At 39.3% G+C, this 27,599-nt stretch overlaps 1 protein-coding gene across 1 annotated transcript in view; it reads left to right on the top strand.

Annotated features, from left to right (window-relative positions):
• Positions 1-27,599, top strand: part of LOC140197951 (low-density lipoprotein receptor-related protein 1-like) — a 2,495,129-nt gene that overhangs the window by 2,158,548 nt on the left and 308,982 nt on the right. The window contains exons 43-47 of the mRNA XM_072258609.1: positions 286-475; positions 8,883-9,091; positions 20,841-21,029; positions 22,506-22,631; positions 25,863-25,991. Coding sequence (XP_072114710.1) covers positions 286-475; positions 8,883-9,091; positions 20,841-21,029; positions 22,506-22,631; positions 25,863-25,991 — 843 coding nt within the window. The remainder of the gene's footprint in view (positions 1-285; positions 476-8,882; positions 9,092-20,840; positions 21,030-22,505; positions 22,632-25,862; positions 25,992-27,599) is intronic.

Genomic DNA, 27,599 nt, shown 5'->3' with positions numbered 1-27,599 from the left:
CAACCTGGAGTCCAGGGACCCCATGCACAATGGAATTGGTTCACGGCTGAAAAAGGTTGGGAACTCCTGTTCTAGAGAAATACCTGTGACAATTTGTCTGATATTTGACATTCAAGGCCCTGAAAATATTACTGTTTTCAATCAAGTTGATACAACTTTACTTAATTTGTATTCCCTAAATTATTATTTGTTAAGATCTTGAAAAGTTTATGTTCAACTATGGACAATTATTTATGTTCTTAACCAATGGTGTTTATAATTGACCTATAACTTTTCAATTCATAGATGTAGGCTCAGTTGAAGGTCTGGCATATCATAAAGCATTGGATACCCTTTACTGGACAAGTTCAACAACATCGACTATCACAAGGCATACAATTGACCAAGGCAGATTTGGAGCTTTTCACCGAGAAATCATTGTTGAAATGTCTCCTGATGACCATCCTCACGTACTTGCATTGGATGAGTGCCACAAGTAAGAAGGTCATTCTTTAATCGTACATTAGATTCAATATAATTGCTATTTTGCTATTGTATGTGTCAGTTTTCTGACAATCTAAAGAGCCGACAATTTTAATAGTCAAATTTCATTTCTTGGCATGTGGGGATTGTAGTCTGTGCTGTTTTCAGCATTCGTGGATAAAAACACAAGTATTAAACCTGCTGCCAATACATAAAATGGTTAATGTTGTTTCCCAAGGTATTAATGTTGTTGGATTAAATCAGAAAAGTAGGCTATAATTCAGCTTTTTTATGATTCCAAGTACTCAAGTCACCTTCCATATGTACAAAAGTCTTCTTCATCTGCAGATGAAAGAATTTCGGACACTAATAATCTGAAATCAAAACAGAAATTTCAGAAACTCTGAACTTTGAACAAAGGGTCTTCAATTTGAATGATTAACTCTGTTTCTCTTGCCAGACTTATTGTCTGACGTATCCTTTACTGTCTTGAATTACATGTCTGTACTTTTAGTTTCTTGTGACCAAGTGAATGAAGAGCTTCAAAATATGAATGGATCTTACTCAAGAAATACAAATATCTCTGTTCTACTCTATAGATATCTCTACAATCCTTATTCTTGCACTGCTGATTGAAACCCTTTATTAAAAGAAACATTAGATTTTTGGCACAGTCATTTCTGTAGAATATATACACAATGTCCCAGTTGGACAGTTGATTTCTTTCTGTTAACACATTTATAATCTAACATATGGCTTTGGAAAATTACAAAGTAATAATTCATTTATAATGAGCTCAATTAGAAGGATTTCTAGAGCAGTACATTCCTTCAAAGTAAGTCAAATCAGTGTGGACTTTGACCAGTGTGGGTATCCATTCTAGGGAAACTATGGCCACTCTTGCTTTTGGATGCAGTGCATTCATAACCATAACAGGACATGCATAATCTTTTAAGGAAAACAATCCTTGATAGTATAATAAACCCTTTGGGCATGTGCAGCAACTAGTGGGCTATGAGGTTTTTCAAGCACCTGAATTGGTTAATTGTTGTTTAATGAGAATCATTATTGCTTAGAGTTCTTTGCATTCTTCCTCAGCGACTCGCTCTTAATAATTGTGGTCTCTCGGTGCTTTCTGTATAAACTCAAGTTATAGTTTGATAGGCTTGGGAATCCTATGTTACTTATATTATTTAAGCAGCTGTCCAGTTAGTGTTAATCGTGGGATCTTAGTTTTGAGAATGATATATCTCACAGTGTCGTTTGACCGAGCCACCAATGTACTGTTGGATTTCTTATGAATAAACTTTGTTTGCTATCTCTACATTGGAGTCTGTCTTTCCTCCACACTTGGGTTCCGGCATTGCCAGCACATGTCATGATAGGTAGTTTGCAGAAGCAAATCAGGTAAATAAGAAATGATAATATGAAACAAGAATGTCAAAAAAATATTTTGGTGTTGATTGTTATGCATGTTCTATTAAAATACAGCTAACATGAGAAATATATTCAAACATCTAATAGGAGCCTCTGGAGGGAAAAACAGATGCTAGATATAATGGTTTATCAAAGCAACATTGTTTGTATGGCTCCCTACAAAATGGATTTAAAAGAACTAATTGAGATTTCTATCTTATTATGTTTTTTTTGTCTGTGATAATCACCGTAACATATTGCTTCTTCACTTCTAATTCTTTCTGGCTTTCAGCAGAGGTTAATCACTGGAAATTGGTTCAATAACGTTACCCTCATTAGAAAATGCAATTCAAGTTCAAATTTTGTTTATAGCTTCGTTGATTATTTTGAATACAGTCCAGCCATATGCAGTAGAATTGTATCACCTCTCTGATGGCTAGGTCTTAAATTAAATCAATATCTAGGGTAATGTTTATACAGTACAAAATCTTTATTGAATTTAATGGTAATGTTCACCATTATACACAACGCCTATCAATGTTGAAACTATATCAACACACAGAAAATGCTGGAGGAACTCAGCAGGCCAGGCAGCATCTATGAAAAAACGACAGCTGATGCTTCAGTCTGAAACCCTTCAGCAGGACTGGAAAAAATAAGCTGAGGAGTAGGTTTAAAAGTTGGGGGTGGGGGAAATGACAGGTAATAGGTGAAACTTGGAGAGGGAGGGATGAAGCAAAGAGTTGGGAAGTTGATTGGTGAAAGAGACAGAAGGCCATGGAAGAAAGAACAATGTGTGGGGGAGGGGAGGGAGGAGCACCAGAGGGAGATGATGAGCGGGCAAGGAGATAACATGAGAGAGGGACAAGGGATGGGAAATGGTGAAGGAGTAGGAGTGGGGGAGGCATTACTGGAAGTCTGAGAAATTGATGTTCATGCCATCAGGTTGGAGGCTACCCAAACGGAATAGAAGGTATTGTTCCTCCAACCTAAGTGTGGCCTTATCTCGACAGTGGAGGAGGCCATGGATGGACATATCAGAATGGAAATGAGAAAAGGAATTAAAATGGGTGGCCACTGGGAGATTCCGCTTGTTCTGGCAGACAGAGTGTAGGTTTGGGCAAAGCAGTATCCCAATCTACGTTGGTTCTCACTGATATACAAGAGGCCACATAGGGAACACCAAACACTGATCTCCCTCCTGGTATTTATCCTTGCAAGCAGAACAAGTGCTACACCTGCCCCTACACCTCCTCCCTCACTACCATTCAGGGTCCAAAACAGTCTTTTCAGGTGAGCCAACACTTCACCTGTGAGTCTGTTGCGGTCATGTACTGTGTTGCCTGTATATCGGTGAGTCTGTTTGGATAAGGCATGAACATCAATTTCTTAAACTTCCAGTAATGACTCCCCTCACCCCTTCACCATTTCCCATCCCATTGTCCCTCTTTCATGTTGTCTCCTTGCCTGCCTATCGTCTCCCAATGGTACTCCTCCCCTCCCTTTTTTCTTTCTTCCATGGCCTTCTGTCTCTTTCACCAATCAACTTCCTAGCTATTTTCTTCAAGACTCCCCCTCCAAGTTTCACTTATCAACTAGCACTTCTCTCTCCTCTCCCTGCACCTTTCAAATAAACTCCTCAGATTTTTTTTCTCCAGTTCTGCCGAAGGGTTTTGGCCTAAAATGTCAAATGTAGTTTTTCCATAGATGCTGCCTGGTCTGCTGAGTTCCTCCAGCATTTTGTGTGTGTTGCTTGGATTGTCAGCATCTGCAGATTTTCTCCTGTTTGTGAATGTTGAAACCATGGAAAGTTAATGGGCTATTTTTATATGGTGTTCTCAGGCTTTAATAAACAAGTTTTACAGAAAACAATTGTTAAATATCTTTAACAATGTGCCAGTGCATAAAATGCATTAAGTGTTTCACTTCCTATTTTGCCATCCTTCCATTGATTGATGTAGTGGCTGTCTGTTGTGTCTGATGATGACAGGAAACCTGAACTTAGGTTTTTTAAAGTGGGAAAAAGTGTTGCAGTGTGGAAGTACAACTCTTTTGACCTCAGAAGTCTGGGTTTAGTGGTACAAACATGCATCACAAACTGGGGACTTCCTTGGTTGCAGTGGCTGGCCATGACTACTTCTGTGTCTTGTCATGCCTTTTTCTCTGCATGGATTGTTGCAGTACCACCTTCTTGGCCATTGGATCTCACTGTAGCTCTCATTCACCCAGTGCACCAGAACTGACTTTGCATGCTAGGACAGGCAGGCCCATATCTCACCGGAGTATGAAGCCTCTGTCTACCCTAGATTGTTAGATGTTTCTGAACCTAACAGAAACACTAAAACACTTGTAGGTCAATATAAGAATAAGCTTTGATTTTAAAGTAAAACTAAATACTGGTCTGGTATCACAATCTTTCGTAGCTGCAAAGAGAAGTACATTTCCAAAAACAATACTTGCATGCTCCCAGTAGGCTGCCAGTGACTTTGTAGACACCCACTGATTTACTGTAATAAAAAAAGATTTAATTTTTAAAATCAAAATGAATGTGGTATTCAAGTGGTTAATTTGATACATTTGACTGTCTCTTGCTTGATACCACATTAATAAATATTCATTTTCCTAGATTTAAAAAAAAAAATTTGTAGCTTTTAGAGGGTAGCAGAGAGTGGAATTCATCTACTAACCTGACAGCTGGATTTACACATTCCCCGTATTTTTTTTCTCCCGATTATCTTAAGGCTTCGGTTATGCAAAGATTCAGGAGAGAATCTCAGTGTTAAATAATATGAAAAACTTGAATTCAAATACTTGATATAACCCTGGCCCTTCTCAAATTCTATCCAACTAATGAAAAATGTTGGAAGCATAATTATTTCTGTAATGTTTTTTAAAAAAGGAAAATTTATATACGATATCCCACCAAAAAAACAAAGAAGCTTAGATAACTTGTCTCAGTGATGTTAAGATATAAACACTGGCCAGAACAAGGGAGAATTCTCCACTTCATAATATTATTGAGACTTTAGGAAGGTGGCACCATGGACTATGGTGCAGTGTAACAACACTAGTGTGGTGGCACAGCATTTAATCTTGCTTCCTCTCAACTCCAGGGACGAGGATTTCAATCCTAATTTTGGTGCCATCTATCTGGTGGGTTTCGATTCTCTCTGTAATTCTATGAGTGCCTACTGATTGGTTTCCTCCCATAACATAAATTAGGTTGTAAGATATCCCTTTGTGTAGGGAAGTGGTAAAAGAACCAAAGGGAATTAGAATAATAGAATTGTAAGAGCATGGAAGGATGCTTTCATATTTGTACCGACCTTCTTTTAAAGCAACTCTATTTGCACCATATGCCCCTTTTCTGTAACTGTAACATATTTTCTGCACCATATACTTATCCAATTCTCTCATGAAGACTACCACAGAAGCTGCCTCCATCACATCCACAGGCAGTGCATTCCAAAAACCAATCACATGGCTTAAAAAATGATTTTCCTTCTGTCAGTTCTCCTATTTCATGTCTATGGCCCCCTAGTCCTCATCCCATCCATCAATGGATATAGACCCTACTGCCAATTTTGCCTATGTCCCCCACCACTTTATAAACTTTCATCAAATATCAAATGCAACCTCAGACTTCTCTTCAAATGTAAACAGTTCCAATTCCATCATCTTTATTCATTCATTTGTTATGTGACTTGTTTTATGATTATGGTCTTTCCACGACCATGATTGTTCTTGGCAAATTTTCCTACAAAAATAGTTTGCCATTGCCTTCTTCTGGACACTGTCTTTAAAAGATAGGCGACCCCAGTCATTATCAATACTCTTTAGAGATTGTCTGCTTGGCATCAGTGATATCATAACCAGGATTTGTGATGTGCACCAGCTACTCGTATGACCATCCACCACCTGCTCCCATGGCTTCACAAAACCCTGACTGAGGGGCTACACAGGTGGTACACCTTGCCAAAGGGTTACTTGCAGGCTAGTGGAGGGAAGAAGCGCCTTACACCTCCTTTAGTAGAGACTTATCTTCACCTTGCCATCCAATCATCTTCATTACTTCCTCCAAAATCTAAACCAATTTTGTAAAACTTGACTTCTCCCACACAAATCTATGTTGACTATCCCTTTATGTGAGTAAATCTTATCCCTAAGAAACATCTCATGTTAACGTATTTCATTTGATATGCTGAAAATTATATTTTACAACATAAAGATACTTCAATCTTATCAGTTAATCAGAAAAACAAAAAAAAGTGATCTTCAAAAGTGGCTTACTCCTTTTATAATGAAAATAGAAAATGCTGGAAATGTTCAGCAGACAAGGCAACATCTGCAGAAAGAAAAATAATATATCCTACTAGTCAAAAAAATCTTTTTTTTTGCTTTGGATTTGTTGTTGGTGGTGGAAGTGCGGACTAGGAGTCTGATGAAAAATTAAGAATACTGGCAGTACTTAACATCTTGGCCTCGTCTGTGAAAAGGGAAGCAGAGTCAGTGTGTTAAAAAGTGTGATGGAGACTTTGAAGTGAAATTTTAACTTTGGTTCTCTTTCTACAGAGTTGCCTGTCCTGCTGAGTGTCAGTTGGTTTTGCTTGGCAGGGAGCTCGGAAAATCATATTTAACACAAAAGGATGAGGGTGAGGGCTGGGCTCTCTATGGGGACAAACCATGAACCAGTTATTTTGTTCATTACATCAGTGATATATATATATATATATATATATATGTGTGTGTGTGTGTGTGTGTGTGTGTGTGTGTGTGTGTGTGTGTGTGTGTGTATTTAACAAAATGAGGGCAGATGGAGAGTGAGAACACATACAGACAAATGTAAAAGTTGCAAAATATAGAATTGTGGACATGTGAGCAGATTAGACTGTGCTCATGGAGAAAACAAAATTGACAGAGCCAGAGGAAGAGAATTCTGAATTTGAATTCAGAAGAAATTTCTGAATCAGAAAGCTGAAACATACCCAGATGGACGATGTGTTGCTGCATGTCAAATAAATGTTTGGCTTCAACACTGCAAAACGCTACAGATATAGTGAGAGTTAAATGGAGACGTAGGTAGCATGCATCATAAAGTTTTGGGTCTTACTTCTTGACTAACCACAGAGGGTCCAAAAAACAGTTACCCAATCTGTTGGTTTCCTCAAGGTATGGGAAACTGCATTCTGAACACAAATAATGTAAATTACAGACATCCCACCCTGCAAAAACTTATTTCAGGGAAGTAGCACCCCTACCCTCCGCAACCCCATATTCCACCCCCACCCCCAACCACCACCGGTCGACCTCCAAGGGTGTATGTAATACTTTGTTTAGTGATTTTGTCTAATCTGTAAACCAAGTTGGGTATATGCAGCAAATGTGACATTAAAATATGTAATTATATTATATTATATTGTCATGTTTATTGTATTACAACTTCAAGCAAGTCTACAGGGAGTTTGGCCTCATCACGAAGGACATCAATAGCATAGCTCCTTAGCAGCCAGCCAGCTAGTTTAAATAACGTTAGCTATGCTAATGAATGAATGACACCTGTTAAACTCACCTCAACATGTCATTTACATTTTAACCCACCATGGGCAATAGAAAAGTCACTGTTGCAAACAGTGCAGCGAGCAACACTGTCATTATTTTTGAGGTGGACTGTAAAGCCCGCCCACAGGGAAAACTGATAGGTCTACTTAGCAGGGGTCCCCAACCTTTTTTGCACCGCAGACCAACCGGGGGGCGGGGGTGGGATTTGGCATTTGGAGGGACAATTTAAGTCCTTGAATGGTGGGAAGGAAAGAGATAAAATGACAAGTAACACACATCAAAGTTGCTGGTAAACGCAGCAGGCCAGGCAGCATCTGTAGGAAGAGGTGCAGTCGACGTTTCAGGCCGAGACAAGTGTTGTATTTGGCATTTGAAAGGGAAAGGGTTTAAGCAGGGCATGGATATATGGGCTAGGGGGCTGATAAGAATATTGATAAGGATAAGAATACTGGCAATACTCAACAGGCCTCATCTGTGAAAAGAGAAGCAGAGATGGTGTGTTAAAAAGTACGATGAAGGCTCTTTGAAGTGAAAATAAAACTTTGGTCCTCTTTCTGCAGAGTTGCCTGTCCTGCTGAGTGTTTGCAGCATTTTCTGTTCTTTTATTTCAGATTACCAGCATTTGTCATCTTTTCATCTTCAGAGAAAGAAGCATTTTCTGCAATGGAGAAAGAATCATAAATGCCAGATTGCAGTTGCTTCATATAATGTTAGGTGACAACAGTTTTCAAACAAGGAAAGATTGAACTGTTTTCAAGCAAGTAGGGAGTGACCATTTTCAGTTATTACTATTATCCAGTCCAGTATCATTCAAATATTCTATATTGGCAGCCATATTTGAGAATTCTACTTAAATCTCCTTCGATAGACCAAGGCAAAGGCTCTTATAAGATCAGAAAGGGTCACGTATAATAGTTGTTGTTTTTGTTAAAGTTATCATAGGTAAATATCATGCGCCATGTGCCTTTAGATATATACACTAAGGCACATTGATTTATGCCCTAGAGTGAATGTAAGCTGTAATTCAGGGAACAGCTCTTTGGCCACTGGGAGGAGATGGTTAAGGATATCAGCAATAGTTTTTACTGGAGCAGGAAACAGGGAGATTCCTTCGTAGTTACTCAATTGTAGTAACTACAGACAAATCAATAGTAACTATATATCTACATACTGTATGTAGATACTAAATATAACAGCATTTTATCAGTTTTGAGAATATCTTACAGAAGCATCAGTATTGATTGTACATTACTAACAAGCCATCCCCCAGTAAATTATTGGAAATGAATTTTAGCTGATGAAGTATTTGTTTACCTTTGTAATCCAATGTTCTTGAAATTACTGACTAATTATTATATAACATTTCCCAATACATATATTTTTCCATTGTGAAATCCTTTCATAAGATTTGACCTGATAATTTGTCTTTTTTTTTACTTTTACAGCTTGATGTTCTGGACAAACTGGAATGAACAGCAGCCAAGTATAATGAAAGCAACTCTCTCTGGAGGAAATGTTCAAGTCATTGTTAGCACTGATATTTTCACACCAAATGGACTTACCATTGATTATAAAGCAGAGAAACTGTATTTCTCTGATGGTTCTGTAGGAAGAATTGAAAGGTGTGAATATGATGGAACGCACAGATACGTAAGTTATAAATTTTGAATTTTATAACAAAGAATTTAAGTCGCATCACATTTCATCAACATGGCATCCTGAAAGAGAGCTTCTCTTGGATGCCCTTGCTATAGCAAACCCTCACCATTCAGCAGATCAACTATTCCAATGCTAGCTTGTTTCTTGCTAGAAATCAGACTGTTAACATTAGTGGAATAACTTACCCATGGACTTCACTTGCTTCTGCACTGAGAGTAAGGACACCCATGTGAAGATATCTGTCTGCAATTTAAACAGTGGCCTAGTTTGGGAAACTATGTTGGCTTCTTCATACGACACAAGAGCAGAATTAAGCAGTTCAGCCCATCGACTCCATTCTGTAAAGAGAATAGAAAGAAGATTCAGAGCCAATTAAAGTTCTCAGAAGTATACTTTTTGTTAACTTTCATTCTGGAGTCTGGAAAAACAGGCCTATGAGGGGATCTATTTTGTGAGGGAAGGATCATCCTCCATTTTGTGGAATTTCGAAGAATGACTGTTGCTCTCAGCGACACATTTAAACTGCTCTACCTTTTCACTACGTTTCCCCTATTCTTTTGACCCCAAGTCTTTACCAGCCAATGCTCCCTTAAGCTGTCTCCTGATCCTTAGCTGTAACTAGCAGACAGAGTGTAAAGGTCAGCAGTTAAAACCACCCCCACTATATTGTGCTCATGTTGCCTCCTGCATGCTTGAATTCTGCCCCATATTATAACTGAAGTTTCAGAGATAGGATAAACCTTCTGAGCATAACAGAAGAGTGTTAAATAACTGAGTGCTTGTTACTTTCATCAGAATATTGGGATTTATGGATTGATTTGACAAAGGTGTTTGGAATTTAAAGGGATGAATGTAAGCAAAAACATTGTGATTGAGGACAAGAAATGAAATTAAATATAAAATTGTAGCACAATAAACTGTAGAAACGTTATCATCTTATAATTAATAATTTAAACTTTTGGTTAATGCAGGTATTTAAACAAAGATCAAACATGTAGTTATAAATAAGGAACTGTATTTAGCTATTAGGTACGTCACTTGAGAGTAGAACATGTCACTGAGCACTGAGACAACAGGCAAAGCCACATATTTAGGCCAAAGCCAGCAGTGTTTCCTGAAAGGAAAATCATGCCTAACTGAACTACTGCAATTTTTTGAGGAAATTACAAACAGGGTAGACAAAGGAGATGCAGTAGATGTGGTGTACTTGGATTTTCAGAAGGCCTTTGACAAGGTGCCATACATGAGGCTGCTTGGCAAGATAAGAGCCCATGGAATTACAGGGGAGTTACTAGCACGGGTGGAGCACTGGTTGATCGGCAGAAAGTATAGAGTAGGAATAAAGGGATCCTATTCTGGCTGGCTGCCGGTTACCAGTGGAGTTCCACCAGGGTTGGTGTTGGGACTACTGCTTTTTTACGATGTATGTCAATGATTTGGACTCTGGGATTAATGGACTTGTGGCTAAGTTTGCCGATGATACAAAGATAGGTGGAGGAGCAGGTAGTGTTGAGGAAACAAGGGAGCCTGCAGAGAGACCTAGGTAGTTTAGGGGAATGAAGTGACAAATGAAATACAATGTTGGAAAGTGTATGGTCATGCGCTTTGGTGAAAGAAATAAACGGGCAGACTATTATTTAGATGGAGAGAGAATTCAAAACGCAGAGACGCAAAGGGACTTGGGAGTTCTTGTGCAGGATACCCTAAAGGATAACCTCCAGGTTTAATCAATGGTGAAGAAGGCGAATGCAATGTTGGCATTCATTTCTAGAGGTATAGAATATAAGAGCAGGGATATGATGTTGAAGCTCTATAAGGCACTCGTGAGACCACACTTGAAGTATTATGTGCAGTTTTCCGCTCCTTATTTTAGAAAGGATACACTGACATTGGGGCAGGTTCAGAGGAGAGTCACGAGAATGATTGCAGGAATGAAAGGGTTACCGTATGAGGAACATCTGGCAGGTCTTTGGCTGTATTCCCTGGAGTTCAGGAGAATGAGGGGTGATCTCATAGAAACATTCGGAATGTTAAAAGGCCTGATCAGATTAGATATGGCAAAGATATTTCTCATGGTAGGGGAGTCTCGGACAAGAGGAAATGACTTCAGGATTGAAGGATGTCCATTTAGAACAGAGATTTGGAGAAATGACTTCAGTCGGCGGGTAGTAAATCTGTGGAATTTGTTGTCACAAGGGGCTACGGAGTCCAAGTCATTGATAGGTTCTCGATTAGCCAAGGCATCAAAGATTATGGGGAGAAGGCAAGGGAGTTGGGATGACTGGAAGAATTGGATCAGCCATGATTGAATGGTGGAGCAGACTCGATGGGCTGAATAGCCTACCTCTGCTCCTATATCTTATCGTCTTATCTTATTTCTGGGATAAGGCATTTCATAGCGATATGAACTCATGTTATAAAATTATAATTATAAATAGAAATACAAACGTAGATGCCACAACAGCACCATATAGCAAAGAGAATTTTCAAATGATATAACAGTTTTGTTCTTTTTAAATTATGCCCTGTAAAATTTTGGCCAGATTTTGTGAAGCATTAAAATAATCTCACATTACAGAAGAAGTCAGTCATGACTTGAACTCAAACATGATTAATTATGATGCAGATCAAAAGATCATTTGATTGTGTTTTTTAGCAGTTGGACAATGCTGACCAGTGTGCTTTTATTTTGCATATCCAGTAGGCCTCTTCAGGAAGTGATGAAACTGGTCATCAGAACTATAAGCAAATTACAGAATCTGATGAAGCGGTATTAAAGGAAGTGTGTTGTCTACTAATGGAAACAATATACATTTAAGTTAGGATGGTGCATGAGTTAGAGGGAAACATCTTTTATGAATGTACTGTCCTTAAATTATGGATAAAAATCATATAGAAATAGATACTAATGAATCAACCATAAGAAATAGAAGTGAAATGAGAGCATATCGTCCTTCTAGCTGGCTTCCTATTCAATGAATCACAGCTGTTCTGATCTTGGCCTTAACTCCATTTTTCTGCCTGGTCTTCATATGCCTTAATTGCCCCATAGTCAAAAGATGTATCATTGCTACCTTGAACTATATGAATTGATTGAGAATTACAATTTTCTGAGAATTCTCAAAACCCAGAAATATTTAAGAGGATAAATTCCTCCATATTTCAGTCTTTGGATGATGTAATGAATGGCTTTGTTGCAAAGCTTGCAGACAATTCAAAGACAGATAGGGGCGCAGGTAGTTTTGAGGAAATAGAGAGGCTATAGAAGGACTTAGACAGATTAGGAGAATGGGTAAATAAGTGGCAGGTAGAATACAGTGTCAGGAAGTGTATGGCCATGCACTTTGGCAGAAGAAATGTAAAGATTGACAACAGTATTTTCTAAATGGATAGAAAATACGAAAATCTGAAGTGCAAAGGGACTTTGGAGTCCTTGTGCAGGATTCCTTAAAGGTTATTTTGCAGGTTGATTCTGTGGTGAGGAAGGCAAATGCAATGCTAGCATTTATTTCAAGAGGCCTAAAATATAAAAGCAAAGATGTAATGTTGAGAATTTATAAAGCACTGGTGAGTTCTCACTTGGAGTATTGTGAGCAGGTTTGGGCCCTATCTTAGAAAGGATGTGCTGAAACTGGAGATAGTTCAAAGGAGGCTCACAAAAGTGATTCCAGGAATAAACAGCTTGTCAGATAAAGAGTGCCTGCTGGCTCTGGAATTCTGAGAATGAGTGCTGATGTAATTGAAACCCATCGGATATTGAAAGGCCTTGATAGAGTGGATGTGGAGAGGATATTTCCTATGGTGGGAGTGTTTGAGACCAGAGGTCGCAAGCTCAAAATAGAGGGGCATCCTTTTAGAATGGAGAAGAGGAGGAATTTCTTCAGCCAGAAAGTAGTGAATCTGGAATTTGGTGCTGTAGAAGCCAAGTCATTATGTATATTCAAGACAGAGGCTGATATATTCTTGATTGTTCAGGATATGAGGGGATACGGAGAGAAGGCAGGAAGTTAGGGCTGAGAAGGAAAATGGATTGGCCATGATGAAATGGTGGAACAGACTCAATGGGACAATTGGCCTAATTCTGCTCCTATATCTTATGGTCTTATAGTCTAAAGTAGCTGACTGTTCATCCTGAGATTGTGCTATTCCCAGTTCCAGATTTGCCCACCAAAGGAAATATCCTCACAGAATCTATCATTTCACATTATGTTAAGTGTCTTTTTGGGATCTCTGTTTATTCTTCCAAATTACAGAGAATGTTGGTCTAACTTGCTTTTTCTTCATAGAACAAGTCATTCACTCCAATAATCAAGCTTTGCTACACCATTTCAAAGCCAACTTTATAATTCCTGTCCTATAGTAATCATAATGAGTATTGTAAAATAGGTATTCTCAATAACTAAAAGATGGAAAACTGATCTACAGTATGTGTTAAGGTGTGATTGAGTCTACTGGCTTATTAGGTAATACTGTAAATCCTGAAATATATGCCATAATTTCCTGCTGGAATACCTAAATGTGGCATTTCATGATTTGAACACATGATACAGATCGCAACAACCAGTAGAAAAAGTTACTGCCATGTTGGTACTGTTTAGTGCTGAAGAGTCTAGTATTGATTAGTTGAAGTGTAAAAGAGGAGATGCAGGTATTATTCCAAATGTCACTTCACCAAAATCCTTTACAGCAAGTATTTCCTCCTCGTATAGTTCATTTTTAATGTAATGGAGGCCAACGTTCCATGTGCTTTCTTGTTAATTTGCTGCAGCCAGATATAACAATGGAAAAGCATGAACTGAAAAAGCTAGATTGTAATGTTTTGGTTCAGTGCAATTCATTATTTGCAATAACAAGGAGACTGTCGAATGCTTTAGCTGCAGAAAATGACATCTATTCTTTCTGGACTGTTTAGGCCCTGATAATTTGACACTTCAGCTATTGTTTGCTGGTTGAGTATTACAAGACATATCAAGCAAAAGGAAATTCATTTGGCATTTTAGCATTGGTATTTCTGTCCATTCACCGTGACCCTTAACCTTTTACCAGTCAATAGATTGCAGTTGTTAAGATTTTCTGTTGGTTTTGGCAGTTTATCAAACTCCCGTGGCCCAGAGCACATTATACCACAGAGTATTTTTCAGATCACTATATCAGCCCTAGTTTTCTAATGTCTATGTTATTTTAATACATTAAAAGTTATTGTAAATTGCTATTCAGCAATGATTAAGAGTACAGAATGTGATGATTAAGAAATTAATCACTGATAGTAATTCATTAATCATTGTTTAGTGCCCAAAGAGTAATTGAACTCACTTCCATGACATGCATCTTTCTCTACCCACTACTAACACATTAAAAATTGCCATTTCAAGTTCATTTTAAGGTCTTAGAATAGATGACTGATGAGGACAAATTAGGTACTTGATCATTACACATTACAGTTTACTACATTATAAGTTAAGCTTTGAAACATACAGCAATAGGAAATTTAAAGACATAAAATTTGAATTTATATTATTAATACTATTTTTGTGGATTTCATTAGTAATTTAATCACTTAGAATACAATTAAGCTGAAAATGTTCAATTGCCAAGTTACGTAGCACCATCTTTCCGTATAATGATGAATATACCTCACTAGGATTTATTCCTGTACAACTCTAGTTGGGATCTATTAAACAAAAGAAATGCTGGTAGAATGAGCTGGAGAGGTAAGGGAGGAGACTCATGAGGAGTCGTAATAGAAGAGGCTATTTAACCAGTTGTTACATTGTTGTAAATTTTATTGGGCTTGTTCGTTTGCACTAAACTAGCAATACTCTAAACTAGAGTGATAGGATGCAAAAGTGGGCTGAGAAGTGGCAGATGGAGTTCAACCCGGAGAAGTGTGAGGTGGTACACTTTGGAAGGACAAACTCCAAGGCAGAGTACAAAGTAAATGGCAGGATACTTGGTAGTGTGGAGGAGCAGAGGGATCTGGGGGTACATGTCCACAGATCCCTGAAAGTTGCCTCACAGGTAGATAGGGTAGTTAAGAAAGCTTTTGGAGTGTTAGCTTTCATAAGTCGAGGGATAGAATTTAAGAATCCCGATGCAATGATGCAGCTCTATAAAACTCTGGTTGGGCCACACTTGGAGTACTGTGTCCAGTTCTGGTCACTTCACTATAGGAAGGATGTGGAAGCATTGGAAAGGGTACCGAGGAGATTTACCAGGATGCTGCCTGGTTTAGAGAGTATGCATTATGACCAGGGATTAAGGGGGTTAGGGCTTTACTCTTTGGAGAGAAGGAGGATGAGAGGAGACATGGTAAAGGTGTACAAGATAATAAGGGGAATAGATAGAGTGCACAGCCAGCGCTCTTCCCCAGGGCACCACTGCTCAATACAAGAAATCTTCTGAGGCATATATATTTCAATGCTAGGAGTATTGCGGGGAAGGCGGATGAGTTGAGGGCGTGGATTGACACGTGGAATTATGATGTAGCAATTAGTGAAACTTGGGTACAGGAGGGGTAGGACTGACAGCTTAATATTCCGGGGTTCAGATGTTTCAGATGTGATCGAGGCAGAGGAATGAAAGGTGGTGGAGTAGCATTGCTTGTTAGGGACAATATTACAGCAGTGCTCAGGCAGGACAGATTAGAGGGCTTGTCTACTGAGTCCTTATGGGTGGAGCTGAGAAACAGGAAAGGTATGGCCACATTAGTGGGATTGTATTACAGATCACCCAATAGTCAACGAGACTTGGAAGAGCAAATCTGCAGAGAGATAGCAGACAACTGCAGGAAACATAAAGTTGTGGTGGTAGGGGATTTTAATTTTCCATACATTGATTGGGACTCCCATACTGTTAGGGGTCTAGATGGTTTAGAGTTTGTAAAATGTGTTCAGGAAAGTTTTCTAAATCAGTATATAGAGGGGATGCAATATTGGATCTCCTGTTAGGAAACAAATTAGGGCAAGTGACGGAAGTCTGTGTAGGGGAGCACTTTGGTTCCAGTGATCATAACGCCATTGGTTTCAATTTGATCATGGACAAGGATAGATCTGGTCCTAGGGTTGAGGTTCTGAACTGGAAGAAGGCCAAATTTGAAGAAATGAGAAAGGATCTAAAAAGCGTGGATTGGGACAGGTTGTTCTCTGGCAAAGATGTGATTGGTAGGTGGGAAGCCTTCAAAGGGGAAATTTTGAGAATGCAGAGTTTGTATGTTCCTGTCAGGATTAAAGGCAAATTGAATAGGAATAAGGAACCTTGGTTCTCAAGGGATATTGCAACTCTGATAAAGAAGAAGAGGGAGTTGTATGAAATGTATAGGAAACAGGGGGTGAATCAAGTGCTTGAGGAGTATAAGAAGTGAAAGAAAATACTTAAGAAAGAAATCAGGAGGGCTAAAAGAAGACATGAGGTTGCCTTGGCAGTCAAAGTGAAGGATAATCCAAAGAGCTTTTACAGGTATATTAAGAGCAAAAGGATTGTAAGCGATAAAATTGGTCCTCTTGAAGATCAGAGTGGTCGGCTTTGTGCGGAACCAAAGGAAATGGGGGAGATCTTAAATAGGTTTTTTGCATCTGTATTTACTAAGGAAGCTGGCATGAAATCTATGGAATTGAGGGAATCAAGTAGTGAGACCATGGCAACTGTACAGTTTGAAAAGGAGGAGGTGCTTGCTGTCTTGAGGAAAATTAAAGTGGATAAATGCCCGGGACCTGACAGGGTGTTCCCTCGGAGCTTGAAGGAGACTAGTGTTGAAATTGCGGGGGCCCTGGCAGAAATATTTAAAATGTCGCTGTCTATGGGTGAGGTGCCGGAGGATTGGAGAGTGGCTCATGTTGTTCCGTTGTTTAAAAAGGAATCGAAAAGTAATCCAGGAAATTATAGGCCGGTGAGTTTAACGTCAGTAGTAGGTAAGTTATTGGAGGGAGTACTAAGAGACAGAATCTACAAGCATTTGGATAGACAGGGGCTTATTAGGGAGAGTCAACATGGCTTTGTGCGTGGTAGGTCATGTTTGACCAATCTGTTGGAGTTTTTCGAGAAGGTTACCAGGAAAGTGGATGAAGGGAAGGCAGTGGATATTGTCTGCATGGACTTCAGTAAGGCCTTTGACAAGGTCCCGCATGGGAGGTTAGTTAGGAAAATTCAGTCGCTAGGTATACATGGAGAGGTGGTAAACTGGATTGGACATTGGTTCGATGGAAGAAGCCAGAGAGTGGTGGTAGAAAATTGCTTCTCTGAGTGGAGGCCTGTGACTAGTGGTGCGCCACAGGGATCAGTGCTGGGTCCATTGTTATTTGTCATCTATATCAATGATCTAGATGATAATGTGGTAAATTGGATCAGCAAGTTTGCTGATGATACAAAGATTGGAGGTGTAGTAGACAGTGAGGAAGGTTTTCAGAGCCTGCAGAGGGACTTGGACCAGCTGGAAAAATGGGCTGAAAAATGGCAGATAGAGTTTAATACTGACAAGTGTGAGGTATTGCACGTTGGAAGGACAAACTAAGGTAGAACATACAGGGTTAATGGTAAGGCACTGAGGAGTGCAGTGGAACAGAGGGATCTGGGAATACAGATACAAAATTCCCTAAAAGTGTCGTCATAGGTAGATAGGGTCGTAAAGAGAGCTTTTGGTACATTGGCCTTTATTAATCAAAGTATTGAGTATAAGAGCTGGAATGTTATGATGAGGTTGTATAAGGCATTGGTGAGGCCGAATCTGGAGTATTGTGTTCAGTTTTGGTCACCAAATTACAGGAAGGATATAAATAAGGTTGAAAGAGTGCAGAGAAGGTTTACAAGGATGTTGCTGGGACTTGAGAAACTCAGTTACAGAGAAAGGTTGAATAGGTTAGGACTTTATTCCCTGGAGCGTAGAAGAATGAGGGGAGATTTGACAGAGGTATATAAAATTATGATGGGTATAGATAGAGTGAATGCAAGCAGGCTTTTTCCACTGAGGCAAGGGGAGAAAAAAACCAGAGGACATGGGTTAATGATGAGGGGGGAAAAGTTTAAAGGGAACATTAGGGGGGGCTTCTTCACACACAGAGTGGTGGGAGTATGGAATGAGCTGCCAGACGAGGTGGTAAATGTGGGTTCTTTTTAACCTTTAAGAATAAATTGGACAGATACATGGATGGGAGGTGTATGGAGGGATATGGTCCGTGTGCAGGTCAGTGGGACTAGGCAGAAAATGGTTCGGCACAGCCAAGAAGGGCCAAAGGGCCTGTTTCTGTGCTGTAGTTTCTATGGTTTCTATGGTTTCTATGATATGGGTTTAAGGTAAGGGGTGGGAAGTTCAAGGGGGATAATAGGGGAAGGTTTTTTACTCGGAGAGTGGTTGGTGCGTGGAATGCACTGCCTGAGTTAGTGGTGGAGGCAGATACACTCGTGAAGTTTAAGAGACTACTAGACAGGTATATGGAGGAATTTAAGGTGGGGGAGGTTATATGGGAGGCAGGGTTTGAGGGTCGGCACAACATTGTGGGCCGAAGGGCCTGTAATGTGCTGTACTATTCTATGTTCTATGTTTAATACAATAGCTATGATGTGTTGTACTCCACTTCTTCAACCTAAAGTCTATAAACTTCAATGGAATTAAGTTTCTGTGAAGTAGTGCAACATACAGCCACTCTTATAGTATCTGTGGGCGAATCTGAGTTTAATGTATTCTAAAATAATCAATACAGAAATGATGTTTGCCGGGTATTTAAGGATAAAAACCCAAATGAAATTCTCTGGGCCTGTACATGCTAGAATTTTGAAGAATGCGGGGAGGTGGCAGGTTTCATTGAACCAACGAAATGTTGAAAGGCCTAGATAGGATGGATGTGAAGAGAATGTTTCCTTTGGTGAGGGAGTCTAGGACCTCAAGTGCGTCCAGGACCACAGGGCACAGTCTCAAGACAGAGCGACACCCATTTAGAACAGAGACGAGGAGGAATTTCTTTAGCCAGAAGATGGTGTATGTGTCACAATTGTGGGGGCATTAGGAGCAAGGGTGGACCCAAATGCAAGACACATCTGTGAGGTTACTTAGATTTAGTTTATTGTTCGATACCAGGAGAGCTAGGGAGGAGCAGGAATAGCGAACTGGACAAGGACTGAGGACTACAACCACGCTGGGACCAAGGGTCTGGGCTAGGACTCGGAATCGGCTCCCAGAACTAGAGGAGACATGAAGAGGCTAGGGTATGGACTCCAAGCCAGAGACTGGGCAAGGACCCAGTACCTGGGTCTTGCCTCGGGCTCAGACCCCAGAACCAGGCATGGACATGACATGGGCTAGAGAGAGGAGGAACATGGGAACACAGAGCCTCGGTCTTGAGAGAGCAGGTACATGGAACCATGGACACGTACACAGAACGCAGAGTCGGAACCCCTCCTTGGGTACAGGACATAGGGCCTGGTATTCATGATCCTCCACGGGGCAACGACAAGACAGCCTGACTTACCCCTCGGAGGCGAGGACAGGACAAGACAAGACATGACTCCCTGCAGGGCAACGGCAAGACAGCCAGACTTACCCCCACGGAGGCGAGGATCAGACAAGACAAGACATGACCCCCCACGGAGAAACGGCAAGATGGTCTGACTTACCCCACGGAGGCGAGGACAAGACAAGGCAAGACCAACACGAATGAACACCAGACCGTATCTATCTAGCTCCGGCGATGGAACTAGACCGAAGTGCAGGCGAGGGCTGCAGATGAGGGCTAGAGTCGAGAGGGGCAGAGAAGGGATTCAGACAAGGGGGTAGGACAGGAATCACAGACCGCCAGGGCCAGGACTTGACTCAGAACTGGGAAGCCGCCAGGGCCAGGACTTGACATGGTACTTGAACGCCGCCAGGGCCAGGACCTGACATGGTACTTGAACGCCGCCAGGGCCAGGACTTGACATGGTACTTGAACGCCACCAGGGCAAGGACTTGACATGGTACTTGAACGCCGCCGGGGACGGGACTTGACTTGGTACTTGAATGCCGCCCAGAGCCAGGACTTGATTTGGAGCCTCCGGGTAGTGGCGAGCTCTCGACTCAGCCCGGGGACAGTAGACAGCGGTTCTTGATTCCCTCCGGCGGGTTAACTGATGGACCCACCTCGGTAAGGAAACTTTGCAGGCTCGCTTTGGCGAGGTAACTTGACAAGGTTGCTCCAGTGAGGAAAGGCAAATTACCAGCACTTGTTTCGGGTGGAGACTAGGCTTGCTCCAGCCAGATGACATTGGCACGCCGTACCTTGGTAACTTTGCAAACGCTCCCGCACTGAACGGCTGAAAGCCGGAGACTATAAACTACTGGTTCAGCCGAGTGTTAATTGTATCTCATCACCAAAGTCAAGGGACATGGGAAAACAGGGAATCAATGGTCCGGATCGTAACATAAACAAGCTAAATTTAAAGGGACCCCGATCCAGACTATGACTGTATGTCTGGAATTCATTGCCGCAGATAACTGTGGAGGCCAGGTTCCTGGGTGCACTTAAGGCGGAAGTTGCTAGATTGTTGATCAGAGTGTGAAGGATTACGGAGAGAAGGCAGGAGACTGGGGCTGAGAGGGAAATGGATCAACCATGATGAAATGGCAGAGCAGACTCAATGGGCTGAATGGTCTTCTGGTCTTGTGTTCTTATGGTCTTAAGAATAAACCCCATCAAAGCTTTCAACATCATAACTCATGCCTGGTCAAGTAACAGACATTAACAGCTGTTTCCCTCTTATGCTTGCAATTGCACAGGTAGTTCTGAAATCTGGACCTGGCACCTTTTTTGGCTTAGCAATTTATGGCGATTACATCTTCTGGACGGACTGGATGCAGAGATCTGTAATGCGTTGCGATAAATACACAGGAGCAGAAGTTAAAGTGCTGCGTTCTGATACAGCACATCAGCCTATGGGAATTATGGTTGTAGCTAATGACACCAACAATTGTAAGTTGTGTTCTGTATCATGACACTGAGAATTTGTTTTTGCAGGCTGTTTATGCATTGCAGAATGCTCTTGAACGGCTGTGCTTAACTATCATATCATGTAGCAACACCCAGTGAACCAGTCTTTAGAGTTCCAGATACGTTGTAACATAAACTGAGATTTTCAAAATTGCTGCTTCAAATTGTAGCTTTCTATCCTTGGACCTTGTTCCACATTTATTTCCTAAGCCAACATGCATTGTGCATGTGGAAAAGCTATGGTGAAATGGAGAATGGGTTAAAAATAATAGCAAAATGGTCTGATACTATGCATCACATATGCCCAGGGTTAATCAGAGTGTTCTGAGAGTTGGTTTGCACTTTGTTTCAAGTTGCACAGCAAAATTTCAGAACATGAAGCTTCTCATGCAACTGTTCCACTATTTGCATTTAAATTTCCAATATTTATGCTGAATTAATTGTAGGTTATTTTTACAGGTTTTTCTTAATCAGATATGAACACTAAATTATATTTAAACTACATGGTCTAAATTAAACTAACATTAATTATCCAAATGATAATTTTGTAAATCAAAATTAAGCACATTGAGGCATGTCTTTTACATTAATTTTAAACTTGTGAAGTTCATAATAGGATGGTTACTTTCTTAAAATATATACGATACAATAACATTATGCTATCTAAACATCCAATGGAGCCATGGCTGTTATTGCTAATATCAAAGTTCAAAGTTAATGGCTCAGAACTTACCACCAGCAGCAGACCAACAGTGCCTCCCACTGGCTAGATATCTGTTCTCCCAAAAGATCCATCACTGCTTGTGGTTAAAACTTCCCTTTTCCAACATTTTCTGATGTCAGGCAAGTGTCCATATGGGAATTCCTGGCATCCAGAAGGTTAAACAGTCAATTTACTGTAGTATGCCAAGTAGCTATTTTAATCAATATATTAAATATTCTATAGAGTACAGTATAAGGATTGAAACCTACATTACTTCCTTTTAGGTCATGATATTTTGAAATGTCCATGAATAGAAATTATAATAATATAATATAATTTTTTCTTTGATAAGATAGGACGTGTTGGTTAGGTTGCCAGTAAAACATCTCTTAGTATTGGAAATTAAGAAATTTTGCTACAACACAAGTTTTCAATTTGGAAAGAGGTTTGAATTCAGCACTAATAGTGTTATCTAATTTTGGAAGCTTTAGAAACATACATAGCTTGGCGCAATTCAAGTTAAAATTGTTCGCTGCATTTTATCAAGGCATCTGGAAAAATGATAAATTTGTATTTTTATTGTTAAGATATCTTTTTCTTAGATATAAAAGTGATCAGAAAAATCTGGAGTTCCTTTAGACTTTACATTATGCTTCTTAAATAATAAGAGGCAAAGGCTTTTTGGCAGACAGTCATTTTGCTTATTAGTAAAGATATCTTGCAGTTGTGACGGAAAATCGTTTCTTTTAAACTAGGTGAGCTGTCTGCATGTAAAATAATGAATGGAGGTTGTCATGACCTTTGCCTATTGACTGCTGATGGCCAAGTAAATTGTTCTTGCAGGGGAGAACGAATACTATTAGATGACAACAGATGTGTTGGTAAGTTTATTTCTGCCCCAATACTTCCCATCCAAGGACAGAACTACTGAGGCTAGCAACTCTATTTATTAATAAATGAATAAAAAACACTATGAGTTAAAAGTATTTATGACATAATTTTATGTACTGTATTTTTCTTCTGTTTATTTTGTTTAAGAGCCAAATCTTGTTATTATCAGCAGTAAAGATAAGACAACATTGTCTTACATGTTGCTATTAACCTCATGGTGTTTCTACTTCACTGGTGAATAAAGCTTTGTCACTCTCTTAGTACCTTAAAAGGTCAAATGTGTTTAATAACTAGAGTGTAATCAATAATAATAGCTTGAATATTGCTCAATAATATTAGCTTGCAAAAATGTAATAGATCCTGTGAGGTAGGAGCTTCTCAAACATCACCTCCCTTAGGCTGCAGGAACATGCAGGCATAAAAGGCACATTAGTTCATTAAAAGTGGCAAGGCACGTTGAGAAAGTTGTTGAAAGTATATTGGATCCCGGGATTAATAAGTAGAGGCAATCTCTGATTGGATCCCTCTTTAAGCATGCATCTGCATAGAAAGGTACAATAGCACAGTGGTTAGCACAATGCCTTACAATACAGGCAAAACGGATTAAATTCCTTCTGCTTCCTCTAAGGACTTTATACATTCTCCTGTGACTATGTGGGCTTCCTCTAGGTGCACTTGTTTCTCCCACAGTCCAGAGATGTAACGGTTGGAGGATTAATCGGTCATTTTAAGTTGTCCTGTGAATAGACGAGGATTAAATCGAAGATTGCTGGGCAGCATGGCTCGAAGGGCCAGATAGACCTAATCCACACTGTATGTCAATAAATAAAGTGCCAAGATCAGTAACATTTGATGCCCACTGGGGGAAATCACATGTTGAAATGAAACTATTTAAAAATTTGTTCTTGTATTTCAAAATCAGCATCAGGTGTATTATCACTGATATATTTCAAGAAATTTGTTGTACAATATAAGACATAAAAATTGCTTTTGGTGACAATACAAATCATAAACAAACAAGCAAATAAGTAAATAAATAAATAGTTCAACAGGATTATCGAAGTAGTATTCATAAGTTCACGGACCACTCGTAAATCTGATCCTAAAGCAATGAGGGTTGATCTTGTACCTTCTTTCTGATAGTGTTAATGAGAAATAACAAAGAAGGCACTACATGTATGTTAAAGTAACAAAAATGACTTAATTTGAATTTTAATAAAACTGTGTGCGAACTCCTTCAAAATAATACAGAACTATAGAATACAAAAAATACTTATAAACCACTCAGTGGGATAATCTTCAGAGTGCTGCAGGGAATGCCAAGTGTCCAACAATATCTATCTCTCTTTCCCCCTCTCTCCCCTCTCCCTCTCTCTCCCCCTCCCTCTCTCTCCCCTCTCCCCCTCTCCCTCTCCCCCTCTCCCTCTCTCTCCCCTCCCCCTCTCTCCTCCCCTCTCTCTCCCCTCTCCCTCTCTCCTTCCCTCTATCCTTCCTTGTCTCTCACCCTCTCCCTCTCTCACTCCTCCTCTCTTACTCTCCTTTGTCTCTATCTATTTTTCTCTATCTCTCTACTATTTTTATTGCTATCTCTTAACATTTCTGATAGCTTTAGAAAGGTTATATCTTGATTTGTTGTAAAGGTCAGGGTTACCTGAGTTGAATGCAGCAGGCCTTGACTTCAGAAGAGATTGGATATCTTGTTTCATCCATGGTTTCTGGTTTGGAACCACCCAGATTGTCCTCTTTGGTACACAGTCCTCAACACTTGCTGATAAAGTTCTTGATGTTAGTGACATACTCATCTCGGCTGGCAGCTGAGTCTTTCAACAGGGGCCAATCTACCAACGCAATGCAATCACATAAAATCTTACCTGTTTCCTCAGATCAGCACTGTATGACTTTCTGTACTGGATTCTCCCATTTTAGCTTCTGTTTGTATGCAGGGAGGAGGAGCACAGCCTGATAGTCTGACTTACACTCTCCTGAAGTTTAAAACAGTTTGAAAACAGAGAGCATGTTTCGCAACAGAACACATTTTCTGCCATGACCGAACAACCATCGTTCTTACAGCTTGTAAACTTCTTAATCAAGTAAATGTCTGGATTTGAGGGAGGGGGAATGAAAATACCACATTGTATTCAGTGCCATACGAAACTAATTGTTTAAGATCCAGCCAGATGGATCTTAGAAGCTTCTGAAATGGATTGCTATATCTGCTCCTCAGCCAGATGGAGCAGATATAGCAATCCATTTCAGAAGCTTCCTTTCTATCCATACTTTAGAGCATACTAAGGAGGAATCCAATCAAATATCACTTATAGAAACATTTAATTCTCTCTTTACATATGTCAACACTCAGTGCCTACATATATGGTGATTTTGCTTGGTATTTTACCATTAAACTGTTCTATTTTAATGGAATACTCTTCTTGAAACAGTTAATAATTTTGCACTAATAAAGTAAACCTACAAATCTGTTACCACGTGGAATTATTTCTGGATCTAATATATTTAAGATGGAGATAAATATTTTTTCTAAATACAGAAGGCATCAAGGATGAATACTGCAATAAAATGGCACAAAATATATGATCCACCATCTATTTTTAATAGGGGAGCAGGCTTAGAGGACTAAATCGTTAGCTCCAACTGCATTTTAAATGTTTGTTGTTATGATATGATCTTCATTTTATTTAAAATACCTTATCGAATTTACTCTTTTGTAGAATTGAAGGAGGGAGGAAGTTAATACAATCTAACATGTAGATGTTCAGTTGACATTCATATATACAACAGACTTGTGGCAATGTGACATATATGAATGTGAGTGTCCATGTGGTGTGACATTTGAAATATTGTAGGAGGGATCACTACTGTTTAGCTGAAAGTTGGTCATCTCACATAAGGATTTTATTTTACATTTTGATAATGTTTTTCTTATTACTTGCATTAACAAACAGCAACACAAAGAACTAATGCACAATACAGCAGTGTCATTAGAGGAGATCAGATGGCAAGATGCTCATAAGAGGAAACAAGTGATCCTGGACAATCAATATAAAATTGGCTACTTACTAGGCCAACAGCATTAATCGAACTTTGAGGATATAACAGGTTTAAAAACTACAAAATACTGTAGATTGTCTATTTTTTTTCCTTAAATACAGAGATTATTATTCAAGTAATATGCTTTTACATATAAGCTGCTTCTATTTTTACAGCCAAAAATTCATCTTGCAATATTCATACTGAATTTGAATGTGGAAATGGAGATTGTATTGGATACCATTTGACATGTGATGGAATTTTTCACTGCAAGGATAAATCAGATGAAAAACAATCGTATTGTGGTAAGAAATCTATCTTATTGGGTAGGAACTATTTAGAATTGAAGTCTAAAAATTCATTCACCAACCAAAGATGAGCTAGTTTTTCAGAAATAACTTTTTTTTGTACCAGAGTTGCATTGTAAAATTATCCTTTATTTAATTTGAATTTTTTAAAATCTGATGTCATATATCTTCAAAAACCACTTCCTTTGTACTAGGACCTGGCAGACGTCACAAATGTATGTTTTGAAGGGTATAATTCAGGACTGTGTAAAAAAAACTAACAGATTTGATTTAAAACAAAATGTAAATCTAAATCTCTGTCTGCATGAAAATAGGTTTTCAAATGAGAATGAATTTTAATCATCAAGCAAGTTTACACTGGTATGACAGAAAAATATTTCAGTTTTCTCCCAAAATGAAAAGGCTGCATCTTTTACAAGTCAACCTTAATTTTCACTATTTACTTGCATTTATATCATACTTCTCAAAAGACCATGAGACATAAGAGAAGAATTTGGCCACTTCACCCATTGAGTCTGCTCTGCCATTCCATCATGGGTGCTCCTAAATTCAGAACCATTGATAAGACTTGACTGCTATGATAGATGACACAGATTGGGTGAAACCTTTGTTTTCTGTAAGAGCTTTTACAATGACGTTAATGGACAGGACTTGTTACGGCCTTCCCATATCTTCTGATTAAAATGTTCATGGTCTTGCTGTCAGTTAGGACCACGTTGTTTGGCTCGCTGACTGTCTTAGCCAGCAAGGTCAGCCTTATGAACCCAGAACATAGAGGTTTGGGATGTAGAGAATGCAAGCATTCCTGTGAGCAATGGATTTCACTCTGGAAAATCCACATAGTGTTATACTAAAGTGTAAGCTAAAATGAAATGTTAGAGTTACATTTGAACATTTGAAGTGTCAATGTAAGCTTTACACATGATGTTTTAATATTAAAGATGTAAATACTATATTGGAGGAAATGTTAATAAAGAGATTAATTGAATATTGTCCGGAATGTGACGTACTTTTGTTGTTTTTATGACTGTAGCAAGACAGCAGATAAAGCATACATCTTACAAGCCGTGTCAACTATTATAAACATTTAAAGCAGGACTATCGCATTTACATGTAGGTAGATACAAAAAACTGAGAGTCCACAGGTGCATTTTATGGCAAGGGAGGGCACACTCTTCAAAACGTACAATGTAAAAAATATATAAACATCAACTTTATACACTGATGTGGCAAAACAACAGACATACGTAGCTGTGCAGAAATTTACAGCAGTGGCCATAATTAGTCCTTACTCACACGGGTATATTTATTGCAACTTCAACCATGAAGAACACCTGAAAAGAAAACACATAAAAATGAGTTGTGACTGAAAAGATCGAAAGCTTGATTCAACTTCACAGAAACATGAAAACCCTCATAAGAAAACTTCAGTAACAAAGGTCAAGGAAACATTAATGAGACATATTGTTAACAAAAAAAAACACAAAATGTTTTGAAGAGAAGGCTTCAGGTCACCTCGGTGTTTATCCTGAAAGCAAAATGACCTAATCCAAAGTTCAGTGTGTATGATTAACATAAATTGATTTTTTTCTTTTCATGAATTCC

This window comes from Mobula birostris, chromosome 5 (genome assembly GCF_030028105.1).
Source record: "Mobula birostris isolate sMobBir1 chromosome 5, sMobBir1.hap1, whole genome shotgun sequence".
Lineage (NCBI taxonomy): Eukaryota > Metazoa > Chordata > Chondrichthyes > Myliobatiformes > Myliobatidae > Mobula > Mobula birostris.
Note: the sequence above shows the minus strand (reverse complement) of the source record. Positions and strands in the feature narration are given on the sequence as shown.